General features: G+C 33.8%; 1 protein-coding gene across 1 annotated transcript; it reads right to left on the reverse strand.

Annotated features, from left to right (window-relative positions):
• Positions 1-709: 709 nt before the first annotated feature.
• Positions 710-23480, reverse strand: LOC138321332 (uncharacterized). The gene is made up of 4 exons (XM_069264960.1): positions 22776-23480; positions 14260-14397; positions 6675-6846; positions 710-6191 (listed from the first exon to the last, which is right to left on the reverse strand). Exons 1-4 carry the CDS (start codon positions 23323-23325, stop codon positions 5936-5938), a joined length of 1116 nt encoding a protein of 371 aa, XP_069121061.1. The 5' UTR covers positions 23326-23480; the 3' UTR covers positions 710-5935.
• Between the last annotated feature and the right edge of the window lie 602 nt (positions 23481-24082).

Genomic DNA, 24082 nt, shown 5'->3' on the forward strand with positions numbered 1-24082 from the left:
CTGGTTATAAAAATTGATCGGCTGTCAATGCAAGGAAATATTCCTGTGACAGTGATAGTTAATGCTCACTCCCACCTTACAGGGAGTGGTCAGTCTATTGTTAGTATAATGTGGTCATTTGAGTTTTGCTGCTCTATGTCTGGCAGTATATTTCAGTGAGGTAGCTATGGGTACCAAGGCCCAGTTTCATGAACATTCCTTAGCTTTCAGGAATTCCTTAACTTAAATTTCCCCATAGAAAATAAAGTAAGGAAAATATCTTAAGTTAAGGAGCCTTCCTTAAAATCTGTACTGCTTTCCTATGGAATAAGAGATTTGTTAAAGTTAAGAAATGTTCATGAAACTGAGCCCTTGTACAATCAATACATGATAGTTCCTCCTTGTGCTAAGCTCTTTGGAAACAGGAATCTGCTACAGTAAAACATTTATAATGAACATCAACTAATTCACTACAAGCATAGTTCGTCATACACTTTAGACAAATCATAGGAACGGGAAATGAAAATGACTACGTTATAACGATGAATTTGTTGTCGGTTACAGAGAAGAAGGTCTCGTTCCAAGGTGAAGATGACCAACGCAGCTGGTAATCAAATATTAACCTCTACATCTCATAACACATACTCATCAGTCATACCTGTCCGTACAAGATCATCCTTGAACACCAAACAAATTGGTTTGTATCATAGATAATAGAACACTGAAAAAATTTGTTTTTATTAGTTTATTTTTCTCAATGTGATGCTAAAATTGACACACAGCTGAAAATACCAATTATCTAGGCTTAAATTTTCACTTAACTTTAGCTGATTTGAAGCAACCCTTCATAGATTGATGTTTTCACACTGTTGAACAATGATGAAAGGTTTAACATCTAACCTGGTAAGAAAATATATTTACAAAAACATTAACATGTCTTTATCAATGATTTAAATATTGACCGTGATTTTAATTTAGTAACAGTAAACAAAACATGTAAAGGATGGATTTTTAAACGAAAACGGAGACCATGAAACAAGTTGGAAACAGAATAAGCTAAGTAATGCACCAAATCAGAATATCATGATAAATTAGTAACAAGAAATATTTCAAAATGTTCCTTCTCCATTGTGGAATATCTTTACATTGCAATTATAAATGAGGATTTTTCCATCATTTATGAATTTCAAACACTTGCAAAAGTTGCCATTTTATGAGGTGTGTTTACTTGCATAAAGACAGCATCTTGTATAGAAGAAAAATTCTCGTTCAAACTAAGGGAGGACAACTGGCTTTGTTCTCGAAAACGAAAATGAACAAAATCGCATGTGTCAAACCATTAGTGATGGTGTATTTGAATTTTGTAAAATATTTCATAAAAATTGATTATTGATACTTTGACTTCATGCAACCTTTGTCTCTTATCTGTGAGTTGGAATAACTTGTAAGAGATCTTAGATGTGTCAAAGACACTTTGAACACAGGGACTTACAAATGACAACCCATCCATAACTCATATATAATATGTACAAAACATAGTGAATTGAAAATAAGTGTCAAGTCCCTGTGGTAAACAACACATTATGAAATGGCAAATTCAGGCTTGATAAAGTGGCACAAGAAATATATTTCATTTCCTTCAGTTAAGATGTCATTTTCTCATACAAATATGATGTAACAATCAATACTCTGATCCATCATGCAAATAATTTGATTTTAGAATGAATTCATATTAGCATGTACACAAATTACTTTCAAGAACACATTTTAATTTGTTTTCAAAAACTAAGGTAAACACGATGCTCCTCTCTACAGCTGGATTAGACGATTAACTCATTCTCCCCTGAATTTTTATAATGGACTGGTCTAGTCTTTGATTTAGAAGAGTCTAAAAGTGTAGTCAGGGGTGAATGAGTTCATGACCCTGTATTATTTAAACAGCAGCAAGTAAACATTCCATGAAAGATAAAATGGGAATCTCTAAGAGACCTGTCTGTATATAGGATGAGATACAAGGCCAGCTTGTAGTTAGATGATGTTGATTTGAAAGGCTATAGAGGAAATGACTGAGTTACATGTATCAAAACATAGCCTCTAGGAGCAAGCATCATCTAGGGCTAAAATTGGAACATTTTACATCTGAACAAAAATCGATGAAAAACTTTGACTCATTGTTCTCGAGGAATGAATTATGTGTACAGTATTCTGATTTTTTATTATTTAAGAAAATTTGTTCCAATTAAAAATCTTCAAAATTTAAAATCATAGAGATAAAAATTGTTATCATTTTGCAATAAAGACAGTTTGTGAGATAAGTATTTAAAAAGGAACTACCAAGAAAGCCATGAAATTTAGTTTGTGAGATAAGTATTTAAAAAGGAACTATCAAGAAAGCCATGAAATGTTCTTTGGTAGAAAAATGATATTATGATCAGTGTGTAAAAGACATATGAATGTTGTGTATATTATGCGGAGCTGTGGATGATACCCTTCTGTGTTCATGATTTGTCGTCTGCTATTCATGATACATATATAGTAACAAAAACAAAACAAAGATGTCAAGGTAAAACTTAGATTTCAAAGATTTCCATCCACTGCATCAAGACAATGAACAAAACTCTGATTTAATGTAAAAATTCTAAAATACATGCTCACAAAAACTTCTAAACAAGTACATGTACAAATATTGTACATCATAAAATTCTGTGACTGATAATGGAGTTATGTTAAAAGTTGTGCCTGCAATGAATTACAGTAATATACTGGGAAATGTTATGTGTCGGTTTTGAATTTGAAATCTTCTTGAGATACTATAAAATTGTTTACTCATACTAATACCAGCCACAAGGGAGATAACTCTGTGATTGTGGTTCTTAATACATGAAAGTCTTCAAGCTCTAAAAATTGTTATGAAATTTGAAATTTTAATTTAATTTTACTTTATACTGTCATTAGCTCTTCGGGCATGCATTGTTGTTAAAAGATATACTTTTAATTGGTAAACTGCCAACATAATATTTAAAATTAAAATTAAATAAAATGTAATTGATATTAAATTATTAAATAAAATAGGATAATTTACACTAGTTCAGTTCATGATTAAATGATATTTACATAAATGATGATTTAACTAAACTAAACACATGAGAAACTTAAAGCACAAATGAGACACACTGTCATATACATGTATGTAAACTAGAATTATTTACACAAGGTTGTAAACTATAAAACAAATGAAAACACTAAACTAAATATCACAGACTAAAATCAGAACTTTTTATCACAGACAACACAAAGTTAGTTCAGAAAACATTTCAGTGGAGCTCAAATGAAGCTAATAATGATTTGTAAACCCAGAGCCTTTTGAGGGACAAAATAAACTGTGAAATGACTGAGGATTTCTTAATGACTTTGGAAAATTCATCTTCTATGCTTGGACGGAACAGACAAGTACTGAATTATCAACATCTGTAAGGTTTGATGAAAACGAAATTTTCCAGGAATTTGTTGATTGAAAATAATTTTTGTTAGATCTCCATTTTTGTATATATGTGATGAAGCTTTTAAACCATGAATTATGGGAGGATAGATTCATTCAAAAAGTAAAAGTCGTACATAAATAACAAGAAATCTAATTAAAAGATTAAAAATCAACTACCTTTAACTGATTTTAAATTTGAATTTTATGTAATTTCTTTGATAATTTCTTTTTTGAAAAAAATTGCTTCATGATTTCTGGCAAATTTCATGCATGATTTTAATGATACAAATACACAAAAAGTGATTCATAATAGGATCATCAATTGTGTTCAGAGTGAAGAGCACCATTAGCAATGCTACCGAATAAATAATAATACAGGTAACGTCTACCTGTATTGACTGACAACAAAAATTAATTATCATAAATTAACGGAAACACTTTGTATCACATTAACAGCACTGGCAGGAATGTAAACAGTTTTCTACACATAGTGTGTTTATATTCTGGATGTATGACATAAAATTATACCATTTACTTACAACAAAAGTCCATGCTCATGTGGGGGTAAAATTCACAAGACCGGGAATTTTATTTTGTGATAATTTATTACTCTCCAAAAAACCATCTGGTCTTTCATTTTCACATGGAATGTTTACAATAGCATTTAAAAAGATTTTTTTTTTGCCAAGTAATTTTTCATCAAAATTGGCCTTTTTTTGAATGACGTGCATCATGCACATGGAATTTTGTTTCTGAAAAATGATAGATACATCCACATGTACATCTCAAGCTTTAACAATGGTCATGGACGGATACCACAATAAAAACGCCACAACGTCAACAAATGGCATGAAAAACAAACATCAAATATATCAACGATCTGACAAAAATAATGGACGGATTCCTGTTGTTACAGATCAGAATTTAACATATTCAACCGGGATGTTAGCTGTCTGAACAATTCTTTACAAGAACATTTTTTTTTACCAAAAATTTGAAAACTTTTCTGAAAATAATAAAAAATATTTAACTGTGCTTTACTAGAGGTCAGTGGTTATAACAATAACGTTAACGTACTTTAACAAAAACACTGATAACAATAATCCTGTATGGTAACAAATTCACAACATGAACTGCATTTTCTTCAGATTTCGATCTTTTATCATTTTGCCAAATTCAAAACAAATATTATTTAACAACATTACTCATTATAACCTGTTTTAAAACGATGGATTTTTTTTTCTCCAAAGAATTCATAAATCTTATTGGAACAAAAAAGAATTGTAGATAAAAAATTATGTGTGTTAATCAGTCTGATGACTTGAGAACCAAAATTATATTGTGAATGAATTTGATATTGTGATATACACAGATACAAAAAAATGAGCATGATAAAGGATTTGGACAAAAACAATATATGTTAGTGTTCGATTAACAAAATAATCATAGCTTCTTTACATGCGATATTGAATAATCTTAAACAATACAAGGTAACCATGGTTACCATACATTTGATGATATGTTATATATTTAGGAATGTTCAATCTACAAATGTATTCGTGTTGACACCATACCTGAGGTTCTTTTCAAAATTACTGCCTTAAAACAATAATCTTTTTAAACTGATTAACTTGTTTCCATGGTAACAACTTTTTGTTTTGTTCATGGGCTTTTTGAGGCTCTTTATGTAGCTTCAATATTAAATTTATTGTCATGAGATAAATGTGTCTGTATCAATTACATTATGTTAATGAGTTCAATTTCCTCCAATTTAAAAAGTATCATTGAATAAAATATAATATAATGGTGACATTAAGTTAGGTGCCCGTGGCACAGTCAATCTGTGTTAAATAAAACGGAATCTGACTATATTGTTTATCAAGAAATCACAGATGGCTTTTTACTAATTATAGTTAATGATACACAATTTGTTTAAGCAAACAGCTTGTACCAACAGTTACAAGACAAACATTTCAGCACTAGTAATTTGACAATATGAACCGAAACTTTTCGGCCAAGTCGAAAAAGAGTTTATGAGGACATGAACTGTAGTTTTAAGACTGCTGAAACACAGAACAGAATTCAGAACTTTTTGACCATAGAGAAACATTGTTCTGTATCAACACCTTATGCACATTTTTTGCTAGGAGTCTGACGTATCCAGCTGGTAAGTAGTTCTGACGGCAATTTACATGTAACTGTCATCTCAAATTCTCAGTTTTAAGACTCAGGATATTTGTTTCCACAAGCAATCCTTTCCAAGTGGATCACAAAGTACGTTAATCCATGACCAATTCTGACTTTGACTGGAATCACAAGCTCCAAATATCCAGTGCCAGTTCCAACTTCATGACCAGTTCAACACAGACAAACCTATCACTACAGAATATGGTAAGTTCCTATTCCATAAAGATACTGATTCTGAATCACATTTAAGCCTCATTACTCAATGAATGTAAAATAGAAGTCATAAGTCTAAATATTCATAGCTAACTCGGAGAGCATTTGTGAATAGTCTTGGTTTATGCTAAGTGATGGCAGAGTGACACTATTTTCACCATTTCGTATTGTCACCAGTTGTAAAGAAGTATTTCCAGCCAAATGTGCTTGTCGACTTTCCAGCGTGAGCTGAGGAAAGAATTTCTCTGTCATTGTCTCCATAAGGTATGGATCGTCTCCTGATATCAAGGTCTTCGTGCTGGTGGCTTTTGGAACTGTGACTTTTCTTGGTCTGTAACATAAAGTTAAATAACGTCATTAGAATCTGTTCTTGAAAAGATTTACAGTCTTTGACATTTCATCTACAGGACAATTAAAATATATCCTTTATTAGGACAAGGATATGCCTAAACAAGTAAATTTTATGTACTGGGATAGGTCAAAGGTCAAAATGACTTTCCTTTGGTACTTGACTCATTACCTAAAAAGTTCTAGTTAGAAATAGAACATATTTAAGCAGTTTCTTTAAAGTAAATTAAGTGTCAAAATACTGGTCACAGTGACCTAATTTTGGTTCACACAGTCACCAGTTCACCCATAGGTAAAATGAGATTCCAGCAACAAATGGTAAAAGAGACCTAGCTTTGACAGAATTATGAGCAGGAATAATGGACAGATGGATGGATGGACTGGATAAAGCAATAAAAACTAAATTTATGAATAGGCCTCTTCCCTATTCCCCGTTACAGTTGGTGAATAAATAAAGATGACTAACCTTCCTCTCTTTATCTGTTGTGCTTTTTTGTCGTCACCCTGATTTACCCCCGCAAACAGATTCTTCAGAAGAAGGTCAGTATCCCCTACGATCAACTTCCTCTCCGGAGGTCGCTGTAGTGTCTTTTTCTGTCTAGCTTCTCGCTCCTCCGGTGGAGTAATGGGCCTCACATCTATTAGGAAAACAAGAAAAACTGTGTAGGGCATACTCAAGGTTTGCCAACAAACAAATCTGTAATACTCAAGGTTTGCCAACAAACAAATCTGTAAATCTTAACTTTCTAAAGGGCCATTCCTTTGAAAAGACATGCAAAACGCACAAATTCTAAACATAAAAGTCAATACAAGGAAGTTAAATGCATGGATTTATAATTCTTACCATTAATAGAAGTGATATCAAATGGTATGGGAAATGGTATGTAGCCTAAACAAATACAGAAAGTACATGTATTGTCATATAAAAATATTTTTGAATATCATGGGTATCGGTATTAAAATACATTTTCCATATTAGTTTTATTTTGACATCATAACCATTATAAATGAAACACTGACTTTAAACTTTTGAACAAACAAGCCATTGAAAGAAAAAAGTTCATAGTGCTCTGGATTTTTGACATATAAAATCTTTCATACAAACATGTATATCAAGTCAAGTGTAAGACTAAAAGTTCACTTACCATATATTCATCGGTAAAAGAACTTTTAGTTTCACACTTGACTTACTACTCCTACAATTGTGTAAAATGTTTCTATTGTCATGGATATCTCTACTTAATCATTTAATGGACGAATTTTCACAGATTGAATGCTCAATATTAATTTAAATCTTGATTTGGTATTGTAGAACTACTTTCACTTGAAAGAGAATTAACTTTTTGTGAATTAATCAGAAAACATAATCTCTGGTAACGAAGACGGTTTAGAATAACAACGTCTATATGTGTGTAACAAGGTTGACTTTGTAGTGCCGCACCAACCTTTAAACCAAGGAACAACATTTTACACTCCTGTATACATTTAGATAAGTTAATCTGCCTCAAATTTATAAGTACCAGGTACATTGTATTGATTTTCTATTATTTCAGTTGATATAGCAGCACAGCAGGTTTGTTAGGGAATCCCATTACATGTGTTTTTGTCCTCACCAGGATTCTGTTGACTTTTGTTCCTGTTTTAATCTGACCATATTAAACTGTACTTTTATCTGTTTCCTTTTTATTCATATCCCATTTTTAACTCCCATAACCTTTATAAGGACATCAGAGATTTTTGAGATAAAAACAACAGCCCTAGGCTACCAAGAGTTACCTCAGCAACTAGTTCTCCCATCCACCTCCTGCTGACCTCTAACCCTCATCCTTGGGTGTGAACATAGTTTTGTGAACGGTATCACATAACATGTTATTTTTGTTATCACTTAATAGTTCCTGTTATTCTCAATGTTGTGTGTTGCTATTACTCGATATCATCTTCACAGTTCCCACATATTTACCACATTGGTAGCACCACACCAGTTTTATAATTCTAAATTGGTTGGATTGGTGTTATGTCCTATTAACAACTAGTCCGGGCTGTTTAAGAATGAGCCAGGTTTAGGAGGTGGAGAAAAGCTGTAGTACCAAGAGATAAACCACCAACCTGTAGCCAGTATACAACAATATATTAAAACATCTAACCACTCATAAATAACCACTTATTTACGTGGGAATAATGAATCACTGAAAACACTTTAAAATAATATATTTTACGAAAATAAGTATCACTCAATAAAATTATATATATTTGTTTGTTTGTTTGATTATCTTAATGTCCTATTAACAGCCAGGATCATGTAAGGACAGCCTCTCATGTATGCAGTGAGTAACGTGTTTGAAGTGCGAGGTGCGTGTTTTGGGAGACTGCAGTATGTTCGTGTTGTGTCTTCTTGAAAGACACAACACAAAGTATTGTGAGGGTTTGAAATGACCACCAATCAACAACTGTGACAGTATAATATGTTTATTAACAGCTTTTATCTAGACTCAATAGCAAGTTTTACAGAGTAGATCGTGTTATGATTGGAATCATCAGTTTTCAGCACACTTGAACAGAACAACCACTATATTTTTATGTTTGGCCTTATCTTTGTTAATAACAATATGATTGTGAGTTGTTTTTTCACCTGATAATAGCTAACCACCATTGTAACACTCGTATCCATTATGTAAACAACAGTCACCACAATGGCAGCACTGCGGCAGTCCTGTAACGAATCACTGTGGTAGAACTAGCTATTGTACTGTATTGATGTTTATACCTGGTTAGAATTCATATACACCTTTAATTGCATTTCATTGTAGCACAAGCGAGTGGCAATGGTTTTTTTCCCTCATTAGGCACTGATAACTTAACTTATTAGTATAACTGTATCAAAATACAGTTATAGGCTGAACTTTCACGTTGTAATCAACATCAGATGTATATCAAATGGTCCATCCTTTTGTAAGAAGCTTTGACGTTCATTTATACCTACTTAATAACCAATTATCAACACATCGGTCGGAAATCCACATGGAATTCTTAATTATTATTGTTCTCTTTGTAGAAAATGGAGAACTTACTGGTCTCGTGTATAATGGGTCTCGGGGGACGTTTTCATGGCTACACCTGATTTATACTGGCCTATACTGTAGGTTATAGACCGAGATATACGGGTTAACCAGTTAATGGTATTCAACAACAGCAATAGTACCCACTGTATACCAAATGAGCTCCAGGACTCTAATGCTCACATACAACACATTGTATACAGGGGACTGACCATCCTTAAATGAAGAACGTTAATCAACTAACCAATTAAACAACAATATCAAAATAATTTGATTATTGTTTTTTATATTCACGATTCTGTTAAAGAACCATATTATTTCATGATATACCTATATACAGTGCCATTTATAGACACTATTTATTGTCAGAACATTATAATAACAAAATAATAATCTTGTCACTGTGCATAATTCAGTAATTTTCACCTGTTTCTATTTAACAATTTATTATCAAAAGCCAATGACCATATCTGCTGCCATGCATACCTTTGTCAATGACATTTTTATATTGTATGCACAAAAATATGATAGCCTAATGTTGAATAATAAACATTTCCATGATTCTGGTAGTTATGGTTGCAACAAAGATTGTCAAAGCCAATCACCGGGACAATTCAGATGTATACCTGTGTATTATGGTTCTGCTGCTTCAGTATGTGGTTTATGTAAGTTTCATGTGTACACTTTCCACAATCGATTACAAAGGAAGGATAGACATTGTGTAGACTGGTATACCTATCATTGTCTCATTTGTTATTCAGGTAAATAATTCAGAGAGGAATGAAGTTACAGTCGCAAAAAACAGATAAACAAACCCTCGCAATACACAACAGCTAGTCGTCTGTAACCTTGAACACATGCAGGAATAAAGGTTTGCTATCGAGAAGGTCATAGCAGAGTAGTCAATGATTGACAAGGTCTGGAAAGGATAGTCAAGTTTAAACTTTAAACAGTGGTTCGAGACTGTTTGGATTTAACACAGTCCTAAAAACATGGGACAGGTATGAGGACAGACGGCAAGGACCCAGGATCATATTTAACGTTGTCAAGGAGGCACCAACAGTCAGGGTCATACTGGGGTGGAAGTCATGGAGACACCAACAGTCAGGGTCATACTGGGGTGGAAGTCATGGAGACACCAACAGTCAGGGTCATACTGGGGTGGAGGTCAAGAAGACACCAACAGTCAGGGTCATACTGGGGTGGAGGTCAAGAAGACACCAACAGTCAGGGTCATACTGGGGTGGAAGTCAAGGAGACACCAACAGTCAGGGTCATACTTGGGTGGAAGTCAAGAAGACACCAACAGCCAGGGTCATACTGGGGTGGATGTCAAGGAGACACCAACAGCCAGGGTCATACTGGGACAGATGTCAAGGAGACACCAACAGCCAGGGTCATACTGGGACAGATGTCAAGGAGACACCAACAGTCAGGGTCATACTGGGGTGGAAGTCAAGGAGACACCAACAGCCAGGGTCATACTGGGGTGGAAGTCAAGGAGACACCAACAGTCAGGGTCATACTGGGATAGAGGTCAAGGAGACACCAACAGTCAGGGTCATACTGGAATGGAAGTCAAGGAGATAACAACAGTCAGGGTCATACTGGGACAGATGTCAAGGAGACACAAACAGTCAGGGTCGTATTGGGAGAGAAGTGAAGATGATACTAGTGATAGCAAGTGTTGTCAGAGACTCCATCACGGTTGACAACATACCTGGTACATTTAGACAGTCTGATGTGGTATACAGTAACAACACAAATGTACTTTAAGCCAATAGATCTTTAAATGCTGTGTTCAGTGTATACAAATTTCATTTCATTGAGTTGCACATGACAAATCCCAATTTCAAATAGATCTCTACCTTGTGGTTAATACTACAAATATTTACACTTCTTTTGTCAACAAACACCTGACTAAAAGTCACAATGTACTGTTCGAATTCTTTCGCCATTATTGTAGTTTCATGTGCCCAATAACAACTAAAATTTCTAATAAAGAAATACAATTATGGATATGGCAGTGTTCCATATATTGATTTTAAACTACATATTTTTTTATTACGCTAAAATTAAAATATGAAGTCAATTATTTTCAAATTTATTCATTTAACATGAAGACGAGTTATAGAAATAGTCTAAAGTTTTGACAATTTAACTCAGGTATTTAGCACATGTGTGCAATAAGCCTTTTTTTGGCTGTAGATGGCAAGGTTCCAAATCTGGCAATCATGAAGGAATACAATGATATGTTCTTGTTCCTGAACCGCTGCCAATTAAAATTCCTGATCATGTTTGGTCGTTACTATCGACGCCGTCAGAAAGTTTACAACATGTCTTTTAGAACATTCTTTAAAATTACGTCGGTGAACAATTTATTTTCCGTCTTACATCACCAACTGACAAGTTTAAGCAAGAGTAAAATGAAAAGTACAGGCGGACATATTTAACCTATTGTGTTTTTTAAAGCTGTATCCCAAAGCAGACAATACATTGAGAAGGAATTATATTCTGATGTTCTAATTACTGGTCTACAGCTTATACTGCCAAATGTCTTAATAACCCAGTGAAATATTTAGCCAGATTACCAGGCAATGAAAGAAATTACACATTAGGTACATGATAGAATTTTGTATATTCATCCATAGACGTAAAATTCCAAGACATTTAAAAAATAATCTGTGGTTGGGTTAAGTGCTATTCTTGAGTCCATAGTGACAATTCATATGAAAGGGTTTAATATAAGAAGGTAAATAGCCTCCAATGAATACCCTAAGACTTTCATCATGTGTAATATATGAATTATTTGACCTTTGTACTTTTTATATCTAGAGACTATGTAAAACATGAATGGCTTGACCTTTAAAACTTTTTAAATCTTAAGATTATCAGATCAATATAAATATTACATAAAGGTGAAAATATATTTAGATTTATCTTCCTTTAATGTGACCACCATGTGATATATTCAGCAATTTTTTTGAAAGAGATTTATTTGAATCATAGTATGATATACATTAAACATATATCATGATTCATGAATAATGCCTACGTTTTTATTTACCATTTATATACATCACCTCTACATTGTAAGACACTATATTTCAGTATGTCAAAGCAAATGGCACACAGGGCCTGTTCTGCTTATTTCCTTCTGATACAGTAAACATGGCTTAGAACCGCCTCTGTATAAAGACCACCTGATTCGCAAGACCACTTTTCTATGGTATCAAACAAACAATTTCAACACAATTTAACATGTGTATAAAAACCAACTGGCTATAACAACCATGTTTCCTCTGTCACTTGAGTGGTCTTTATGGACAGTTTTGACTGTATCTACAAGTTCATGGGCAGTACATGTAAAATGTACAGTACTGTATTCAGTTTTATATTTTACTAAATGTGAAATATCATACACAACAGCATCATTAAATATATCAAGTTGAAGGAATCATAATCATGTATGTTTAAAAAAAATCAGCTGATTTTCATTTCCTTTTACAGAAAAGATTTTTAGAAAACTTAACTTTACACATATCTTAAGTATTTTGGACAAATATGTTGGTCATATATTATATCATGAAACTACATCATATAGTCAATAACAAAAATATCAATATCAATTGGATGTTAGAAAATGTATTTGGAAACAACAGAACACTCAGTAAAGAATTATACAAATCAAGTAATCTATTGCAGCATGCACCAAGATAGTTCGTCAATCAAGTCCTATTGATTTATTTAGAAAGTTCAATAAACAATGCCTTGAAATTTTTAGCATGTTTGAACTTAGTGACTTACTCTCTATTTATGTACTGTATATGGTAACAGCATTCTATCTATTCACCTGCTGTGTATTATAGATATTCACGACTCGACCTATGTACATTGGTAATGTACTGAATATTGATCTCCCAGAGAGCTCGGGTACAAACACTCCAAGTAAAATACTGATGGATTGTGAAATAGGTATACCGCTTCATATTTACTCAGTCAAGCTTAGTGAATATTTATAAGAAAAAGTATACCCGCAATGCATTGATTTATCTATAATTAGATCCAGAAAAGCTTTGATAAAGAATGATTATATTATTCTAAAGAATCTTGATCAAGGTTGCAATTTGACTTTCCATACAAATAGGTATCACGACTCCTCCACAAATTGAAAAAAAAACCCAACAAATAGTCAATTAATAATGTTGACAATAGGTTTAGTGCGATTGGTGTATGATCATAGCGATTTCATTGTCATTATAGAATATACCTACATAGCTTGGAAAGGCTATATTTATAATGTAATAAGGAAGTTTCACCACAATAACTAAATTTATAATGGAAAATCAATTACCAATGCCTCCATTAAAAGGATACTGCATATTTACATTTGAGTGGTTATCTTGGTTCAGGAAGATAATTCAACTATGGGGTTAAGAACATGATGTATGCTATAGATGTTTGCTAAAGTTAACAAAATTAGAAAATGTATGTGAAAGGGCCTATCTGATAGTAAAACCAAATTTTATGTCTAAAGTTGTCAATGTAGAATTGCTGATCAAGAGGTCTGATGGGCCTGGGTAGTTAAGCAACATTATGTATTTCTCCTTACATTTTTTATTAAGAAGAAGCTGTTGAAGTGGTTTGTGTATTGGATCACTGTTTTAAAACCTTAAATCCCTGCATTTTGATATTATAGCTACATGTGTGGATTAGTTGATTTCAAACCCATGGCCCAGTGGTGTTGGTATTATACTTAACCCACTAGAACTGTCATCCAGGAGTTGCTTTAAAAGCCTTCCAATAGTTTAGGATGAGAAGTCAGTCGATTGTTTTGTAATGAAGGGGCATAATAAGCAAATGTGGGAGATTCAGGTACCAAAAAATATTGGGGAGGGTTGACAGGTATGCCACTTAGCCATCGTGACCCAGTCTGTTCTCTCTCAATGATGAGTAAAGACTGACAAATCAGACAATGTACAACCTCAAACTTACCCGTGATTTCATCCATGGATTCTCTAGAGCAGAGTGGAGGTAAGGACGGGAACACATTCGCTGGTGACACCTGGTTTGGCACATTAGGCTGTTTCCAAAATGACTGAGGTAGTGCACGAAGTCTCATGGGCACAGACTCTGTAACAGATAGATTGTAACAGGTTAGAAAGGCACAGACTCTGAAACAGATTGTAACAGGTTAGAAGGGCACAGACTCTGAAACAGATTGTAACAGGTTAAAAATCTCATGGGCACAGACTTTGAAACAGATTGTAACAGGTTAAAAATCTCATGGGCACAGACTCTGTAAAAGATTGTAACAGGTTAGAAATCTCATGGGCACAGAGTCTGTGACAGATTGTAACAGGTTAGAAATATCATGGGCACAGACTCTGTAAAAGATTGTAACAGGTTAGAAATCTCATGGGCACAGACTCTGTAAAAGATTGTAACAGGTTAGAAATCTCATGGGCACAGAGTCTGTGACAGATTGTAACAGGTTAGAAATCTCATGGGCACAGACTCTGTAAAAGATTGTAACAGGTTAGAAATCTCATGGGCACAGACTCTGTAAAAGATTGTAACAGGTTAGAAATATCATGGGCACTGACTCTGTCACTGATTGTATCAGGTTAGAAATCTCATGGGCACAGACTCTGTAATAGATTAGAAATCTCATGGGCAAAGACTCTGTCACAGATTGTAATAGGTTCTAGAAATCTCATCGGCACAGATTGTAACAGGTTCTAGAAACCTCATGGGCACAAACTCTGTCACAGATTGTAACAGATTAGAAATATCATGGGCACAGACTCTGTAAAAGATTGTAACAGGTTAGAAATCTCATGGGCACAGAGTCTGTGACAGATTGTCACAGGTTAGAAATCTCATAGGCATAGACTCTGAAACAGATTGTAACAGGTTAGAAATCTCATGGGCACAGACTCTGTCACAGATTGTTACAGGTTAGAAGGGCACAGACTCTGATACAGATTGTAATAGGTTTGAAATCTCATGGGCACAGACTCTGTCACAGATTGTAACAGATTAGAAATCTCATGGGCAAAGACTCTGTCACAGATTGTAACAGGTTCTAGAAATCTCATGTGCACAGACTCTGTCACAGATTGTAACAGTTCTAGAAATCTCATGGGCACAGACTCTGTCACAGATTGTTACAGCTTAGAAATATCATGGGCACAGACTCTGTCACAGATTGTAACATGTTAGAAGGGCACATGGGCACAGACTCTGAAACAGATTATAACAGGTTTGAAATCTCATGGGCAAAGACTCTGTAAAAGATTGTAACAGGTTGAAATTAAGTATACAACATCAAAGATATCATCACTTTTATAGTAAAGGGCATATAAATGTATACAATACCACAGATTGGTTTTATTTTCACTTGTCATTTAAGGATGACTTCTCTTCTATACAACCCCATGTGTGTGCTGATTGCATTTGTTTTGGGAATAAGGTATTAATGAATGTTCAAGGCTTCCAAAAATAAAAACTTTGAGACAAGTTTCACAACACGTCATATGAAATTGCCACAAAGCACTAATGATACTTTTTATCATGTGATGTGTAAAAGCAAATATGCTACATCATCATCAACTTATACAATACCTACATTGTAGGGAGATTATACTTCAACATATCACAGTTATACAAAGGCTAATGGAACAGGTATAAACACCTTTCTACTGATATCATAGCGCATTAATTCACACTTCTATTGAAGTAAACACTCAAATTTATTTTTTAATATGATCAGATTTAAAGTTATATTGAATGTATAAAGACCTCCCTGTGATAAGTCTAACAAATTAGCTGCACAGAAGTGACAGTACAATACAGAAAGGTACAGTGAAAAGGTAAAAAAGGTAAAAATATTTTCATTAATTTCCGTCCAAATTATACCTAATGCATAACATATGTTTATATCAAAACCATTTTAAAAAGTTGGATTCTTCAGATCTCTGCAATTTATTTTAAATATGAACAGATTTATAGTGTATTGATCTAGAGAGTCTAAAGGCCTCCCTGTGATATTTCTAACAAATTAGCTGCAATATACACACATAAAAGGTATGTATCATAAACGAAAAGATAAAAATATATTCATTAATTTCCGTTTCAACTTATATCTAATGCATAATATATGTTTATATGGAAACCATTTTTTAAAAAGTTGAATTCTTCTGGAGATCAGACCATGTATACAATCGATTTGTCTGATACGATTAGCCAATCATTTGAGGAATGTCTGTTATAGCTACTTATCTGTCTCGATAGCCTACTTCTTATGGCAAAAAATAATCATCCAAGTGTACTAGGTCTAAATCTGAATTTCATAACTGCAGTTAAAAAGCTGTTAACTTTTGATAAGGCTATTCTGAATTTTCTAGTTTTCTGATTTCAGTTTTTTATCAATTTAAACTAATGGATTGCAGGAGAATTTATAGTGACTACATGTTTAATATGGTCTTTAGTATTATTTACAAATGCGCAGACTGTTAATGAACTGTCATCCGGCTTAAAGATGCTCCACCGCTGACAAATGTTGTTTTTTTTCACTATTAAAAACAGAAGCAGACTATTTAGTATTTTTCTTCAGTTACAAAAGTTACTTAATTTACACCATTACCACCATTGAAAAGTTTGAGCTTCTAATTTTACTTCAAGTTGAAATTATGAAAAATAATTAATTGCATCCTGAAAAAATTCTGTGGCACTATATCCTATATGGAATGAAGTACTGATTGCTCATGCACCAAAGGCAAAATAAATTATTTTGTATTATTTTTTGTGTTAATTAGACATATATATATACAATTAAACACCAATTATTGTTCGAATGATGAATATCATTTATGCTCTGTCGGCGGTGGAGCATCTTTAAGTGACTGTAACCTTCCACAACAACCTTTTGTCTGAAATGGACACCTTTCTATAATGTCAATCGGTCAATATCAATTACCTGTATAGAATGGTCACCTTTCTGTAGTGTCAATCTGTCAATATCAATTACCTGTCTAAAATGGTTACTTTTCTGTAATGTCAATCTGTAATATCAGTTACTTGTCTAAAATGGTCCCCTGTCTATAATGTCAATCTGTCAATATCAGTTACCTGTCTAAAATGGTCCCCTGTCTATAATGTCAATCTGTCAATATCAGTTACCTTTCTAAAATGGTCCCCTGTCTATAATGTCAATCTGTCAATATCAGTTACTTGTCTAAAATGGTCCCCTGTCTATAATGTCAATCTGTAAATGTCAGTTACCTGTCTAAAATGGTCCCCTGTCTATAATGTCAATTTGCCTATATTAGTTACCAGTGTCCCCTTTTTTCTGTTAAATGGTCACCTGTATATTATGGTAGCCTTTCTAAATAATAACCTGATTATTATGGTATAGTAACATAGTATGGTCACCTGTCTATAATGGTTCCCTACCAGGTATCAATAATGGTAACATCTTTCATGATCACCTCTGTATAATGGTTACCTGTCCATATCAGTCACCTGTCAATCTTTAGACATCTTGTTTCAATCTAATTGTGTGTAGCTTTATGGTGTACTTGCTATGAAAGAGTTATAATGTACCAGGTACTAAACTCTACGAACTTTAAATATGACCTTAATCATCCAATTTACAACCAACAATTATCACGGTTAATTGTTTAGATATTAAGTGGTAACATGAATCAAATAACTATAATGGACTTTTTTTACATTTTTTTTTGTAATTGCGCAATTATAACTAACCTCAATTAAACATGAGAAGACTTATTAGTATAGAACTTGCCCTATATATAAAATAAGTAATGTATCGTAGTATTGCTGAAATCCCTTAGCTCTATAGACATTTCAGACTTTGACAACTACGTAGTACCAATGGAGTAGATAAATATTAGCATATCATGACCACTAACACAAAATCTATTCAACAAATAAGAGCAGTACTACACATGTTTCTACCCCCTTGGTAGAGCCTAGTGACAATGACCTGAACTTCTAAGTTCATATCATTAATATGTTAAAATGTAACTTCAGATTGCAGGTACTCCCCCACACTCGACCATCTTTGTAGCCCAAAGTACAACTATGTCTCCCCATAGTCACACACATACCACATCTTCTCAGAGATCACTGTACACCTCCGCTGTATTAGATATTATATAATGCCATAAATTGCCTAGATTATTCTGTTGCTCCATATTCATTTTGCCTATTTAGTAATTTAGCATGTTAATTTTTGTGAGCCTTTGGGTGTGGTCATGTTCACTACACATAATCTTTTCAGCAGTTCTTGAAAAGAAGTTTAAAAAGGGATACTGAGGGATATTAATGTCAGCAAATTATTGTAAATGCAGCAAAATTTTTATAAAGTTAAGGTGCGGCCATGTTTTGAAGTTAATTAAAACAGAAAAAGAAAACGGAAGAAGGAGTTAGGAAGGAAACGAAAATGTTTGTTTGTAGTACAAACTTTGTACTAGCAAAGCAATTGTTGAGATATTTAAACACATGTTTCATTGTATATATAGATATAATGCCATATGTTAATACACAAGGCCTCGGGGGAAAAACTTAACCACAGGAATTTACCGTCGACGTTCAGCCATATTAGTATTGATCAGTAGTAACCTATATTTCTGGACACATTGGCTATCGTTTGATCTCTCCGCTTAATCGATCAGGAATACTAGAATACATATGTTTGAAGTCTTGGCCAGAAATACTTCCAAAGCAGGTGTGTAGGTATATATCTGACTGATTGTCATTGCTAAAAATTGATACCACTCAGACTGTACTGGATTTATTTCACAATAAGCTGAAAACATATATGGGAAAGATAAACGCTTTATCTTTACAATTATATGAGAAACAATAAAAATGACATAACTTGAAAACTTGTAATGGTTAGCAGTTCTCATCATAATGTGTACCATATACATGTATATAAATGTACTCATTACCCCAAAAAATTGACTATTGCTTCTCATTATTTAGATATTACAGCTTAACTCACTGCTATAAAATGTTTGTGACCAGGATGATGAACAATTTGGCTGCAGCCGTCCAATCAGGATTATAAGGTTTTACTGTGATTTCTACAATTATTAATGATTATTTAAATATATACATGCAGGATATAAAAAATAAATTAAAAAAAAAATAATTGAGGCGTTCTTGTTAACAACTGTCAGCAGGAGCAAAAAAAAATGTTATTGTCAGATATTTATTTACTCTGATATTCATTCAGTGCCAACAGGTGAAATTCAATATCAAAAACATATTGATGATCCCAAGAGAACATGTTGGTTGGAGAACCCTCTGGATCATCAGTTATATTTTTAAAAATAATACATTGTAGTAACAACCCAGTATGCAGACTGCCTGATTTCACTAATGGCTTGGTGACCCAAGTAGCGCCCTGTGAAGTGTTTTAGGTTTGCTTCCATTACATCAGATCAGCTTACGTCAAATATTACCTGCATATTGAAATTTTGCTTCCTGTTCCAGATAAAGTTTCCTAGCGACAGGCTTGTGTTCTACAGTGAATGAGTAAATAAACGAATGACATCATTACTGGTATCGGTTTTAGGAATTTCCATGAGCTCTTTAACATAAAGTTACCAAGACTTGGTGTCTATATACAAGTTATAAGGTCACTTCATAATGAAATTGTGTATTTTATTTTACAAAATTGAGTCATTTTAATGTAAACTTTAACATGTTTTGAGTAAATTCTGATGAATTGAATATTTTACCTAACACACTTAACTATTTAAAACTACTGACTTTATCACTGGCTTGAAAAAATAGAACTTTTATCTGTCCTCAACATTTTTTAAACTAACAATAAATAAAAGATCTTTTTATGATTTAAGCTGAATTCATTTTTAGATCACAGGTTTTTTTCACAACTTTGGAAATGGGGTATGTGATTTTGAATTTGGGAATATATGCAACAAAACCAAGATTTGGAGAAAATAATAAAACCTTATGAATAATGAATAGGATAATTATTCCCAATGCAGTTTATGTTCATTTTGAAACAAGTACACAAATATCTAAAGCCTTAATCAACTAAGTTCATCCAAAATGTTTGAATAGTTTTCAAGTTTACAACTTCAATTTTGAAAATTTAAAGCTTGAATAGGGGAAAAATATGAGTCTTTGCCATTGGGAATGGGGACAAAATCTGGCTCCAAATCATGCTGGAAAAAAAAACCTGGATTATGTCCTATGAACAGCCAAGGTTTAAATGTAAACGGTGTGCCATATCATTTTCATGGTGAGGAAATCCAGAGTACCAAAGAGAAATACTAAACATCTGTCCTGTGGAGAGCAACCTAGCAGGAGGAAACTGGCAACAACGCACCATGTAAGCAAGTAAATTGGCCACATATTTATATAATACTAACATCTCTACAAAATTCATTGATTCAAGGAAATAAACTGGATGAGACTTGTTGTTTGCTTTGATTAGTTTAACATTCTATTAACAGCCAGGGTCATTTAAGTACCTGCCAGGTTTAGGTGGTGGAGGAAAGCCGGAGTCCCAGGAGCAAAACCACTGACCAGTGGTCACTACATGTATCTGTCAATTGGTAATATGTTGGGACATCATAACCACACTGGGCCACCATCGCTCCTCTGTTGTCCAACAAATACTGTCTTTTTGTTTTCAAAAGATATTTGATATTACAATGTACTGTCTATTGATAAATTAACAACAAAGACAGATTTACTGTTGTTTTTATGATTTGGGCAACATGTAGTGCAAAATCAATAATTTCATTCACATGTGGCTTTTATGGTTCAAACAAAACATGGGAGGTTTTACTGCAGGGAAAAAACAAGAAGTTAAAGAAAATGCAATTGAGATATATGGATGTACTTATGCTGTCATATGTTGTTTTCACAGTCTGATGCATGTAGAGAATCGCCCAGGCATAAATAAAATAAAGACCAAAACTACACAAAACTATAGATTTGAAATAATTTTGTTTTATAAGCACCTTTTCTTTTTTTCAATTTTTAAACGCCCTGGATGCTAATTGGGTCGAATACTGTAGGTATAAATATCAAATTGATTGGTTGACATCTACAAATAATGCAGGTATATATGATAATTTCACCACAATGTCCTATCTAGAAATCAATATTGTGATGATACCTAAGGATGTGTAACTGCGTCAACAACTGAACTGCCCGGGGGAAGAGGGACAGTTTACTGTCAACAAGGTGAATTATTCATAAACCGCAGAATTCATAATGATTTCATACCCTACCTGCAAGCATGATGGCATTGATTGTAAACTAACGTTGAATCTTCAAGTTACAGATTATAGTAATTATGATGGATTAAAGTAACATATAAATACAACACAACCCATATGGTACAATGCAGTTATGAACTATGGAGGAGATCTACATTATATGCACACATGCATGCCTGTTGGATTTTTTTCATTTTCTCATTAATTTCTGAGACCACTCCTGAAGCAACTCTGTGACATTAAAGTCTCAATCCAATACCTTAGTGAATAATCCCTGACCTGATTGGCAACATAGCATTGATTGCATGACTGTTGATAATGAATTACAATTTAATATGCTTATACATAGGTACAAAATCATTGATTATATAACCTCATAAAATGATGTGAGCATGATATATATCTTGCTCGGATTATCATTTGTGAAATGTAGACTAGACATTTGATGAATGATTTAGTGTATTATCCTGATGGAGAGACTGACTAGACTCTCCTGTGTTGTCCTGGTAATTACATCCTCTAATTTACCAGCCTGTGTTCATTAATAAGATTTTCCTTATATATTAGGAACCAGGTGTTGTGTTATTATACTATTGATAGAGATGAAATTGTATTTCAGATTTCAAGGCAGGTAGCATACTTAAAATGCACGTTAGAAGATGTAAACGTTCATAAATAAACTGGCATCATTCTAAATTCTGGCTATCCGCTACAAGTAGAGTAGTCTGAATCATAATGACATTCTTTAGACTTTTTATTGGTCTTAATGGTCTGGCATCAACTCAAGAACAATTTTAAAAGTTAATGTAATATCAGAATAATATGGATTAGCAGGTATGTTAAGGTAAAATATAAGGTGAACCCTCAGGTAACAAATTACAATAACGTAAACTATACATGTAGGTAAGGCACTTCCCTTTTACTTTAGAATGTGATCTATTGGGTCTCCTAAATCAAACAAGAAAGGAGCGTTGTATACATAGCATAACAAATATTGTATTTTTATCCATGTTAAGTAATTGGTGAGCCTAAAACTTCCCAGGTATTTTCTATTGTTGCATGATTACTACTGTTTGGGAAGTGAAAATTTTACATTTAAAAAGTAAATAAAATAAAATGTTTGAAATTTCAACACACAATTGATATTTTATCAGAAACACATGTATATAAATACTGGAATTAATAATTTATCATTAAAATTCAAAACACAATTTGAATTACCTCTCCTTGGACGCACTTTCGGTGGAGTTGGAGCCCGCTTTTTCAAGCCTGATGACCTAAATTCAAGTAAAGCTGTCTTTTTCTTTTTCGTTTTTTTAATTTCCTGTGCATGATGTTTAAAACCAGGTGGTCGCACATAAACAGGTCCACTAGCTGTGCTGCTTCCACTAGGGGAAGCTACATTTTCATAATCATGATCGTGTTCGTATGCCTCACATGCACGTTGCTGTGATTGTGATTGTTGTGATGGTTGATGATGCTGGTGTTGCTGTGATGATGACTGATGTTTTTGTTGTTGATATGACAGGTTGTTTGAACAGTTAGATCGTGGACTGGTAGATCCATCACTCTCTTCGTCGCTTGTTGTCACAATAGGGCCCGACGCACCTCTCTTCGCTGCCCCATTTAGGTGCGGAGCTCTCGGCGTCAGAGAAATGTTAGACACTGGGATCATCTGATTCTCGGAGAGGGTGATTAGTCCTGGAGCCCCCTTTTTACCTCCATGTTGTTTTGGGGTTGTAGAGGGGAGTTCTATCAAAGTGGTACTCATCTTGTCACTCTAAACTTGAATTGCTGCAAACTGGTTAGGCCTAATTCATTTTCACTAATTATCCATTCAATTCCATAAGTGCAAATCACAATTAAGAAACCGACAATGTTTGGTTAATAATAAAAATACACCATTGTTTGACTATCCTGGCCGACTGTAACCGTTAGCTAAATCCGCTAACAAAGCACAACAAATGTAACGGTAAAATCCGACGTCATAACACGAAAAAGGCCAGGTAAAAAAATGCAGACGAAATATTACACTCTACTGTGTCTACTGTGTTACCATTTTCACAGAATTGATGTATTAAAATCCACTTTTTGATGGCATCGTCATTATTGTCTGTTGATACCCTGCCGAGGTACGTAAGTACCGAAGCCACCAACCCTCTGACAAGCAACGTGACCGAACGAGTTTGGAACTGTCAAACGCACGCCTCGGATAGCCACTTAGCAGGCGTGTACCGACTCGCATTTAGCGCACCTTGCAACCGTTCTTTAAGAATTTCCACTAAGATATTTACATGCGATCACATTGATCTATCAAGTATATGGTATGCAAATCGCTTCCTTTTTGCTCACAACTCACCTAGCCCGTTAACAATAGACAGTGCGCCATATTGATTGTTTTGATGCTTCGTTGGTAATACACACTTTCGTATCCATGTGCCATGAGGACCGTACTGGCGATATAACGCATGTTTTGATTGGTCAAAAACGCGCTCTGACGTTTACGGTGTATTCCAAGATGTATCTAT

The sequence above is a fragment of the Argopecten irradians genome, chromosome 1 (assembly GCF_041381155.1).
Source record: "Argopecten irradians isolate NY chromosome 1, Ai_NY, whole genome shotgun sequence".
Lineage (NCBI taxonomy): Eukaryota > Metazoa > Mollusca > Bivalvia > Pectinida > Pectinidae > Argopecten > Argopecten irradians.

Excerpts from the sequence above, each read along its gene's own strand:
- LOC138321332 (XM_069264960.1), bottom strand. The coding sequence starts at position 23,325 with ATGAGTACCACTTTGATAGAACTCCCCTCTACAACCCCAAAACAACAT. Across the intron at positions 14,398-22,775 it reads GAAAGTGCGTCCAAGGAGAG|AGTCTGTGCCCATGAGACTT; the intron begins GTAATTCAAATT and ends TATCTGTTACAG. Across the intron at positions 6,847-14,259 it reads ATCCATGGATGAAATCACGG|ATGTGAGGCCCATTACTCCA; the intron begins GTAAGTTTGAGG and ends TTTTCCTAATAG.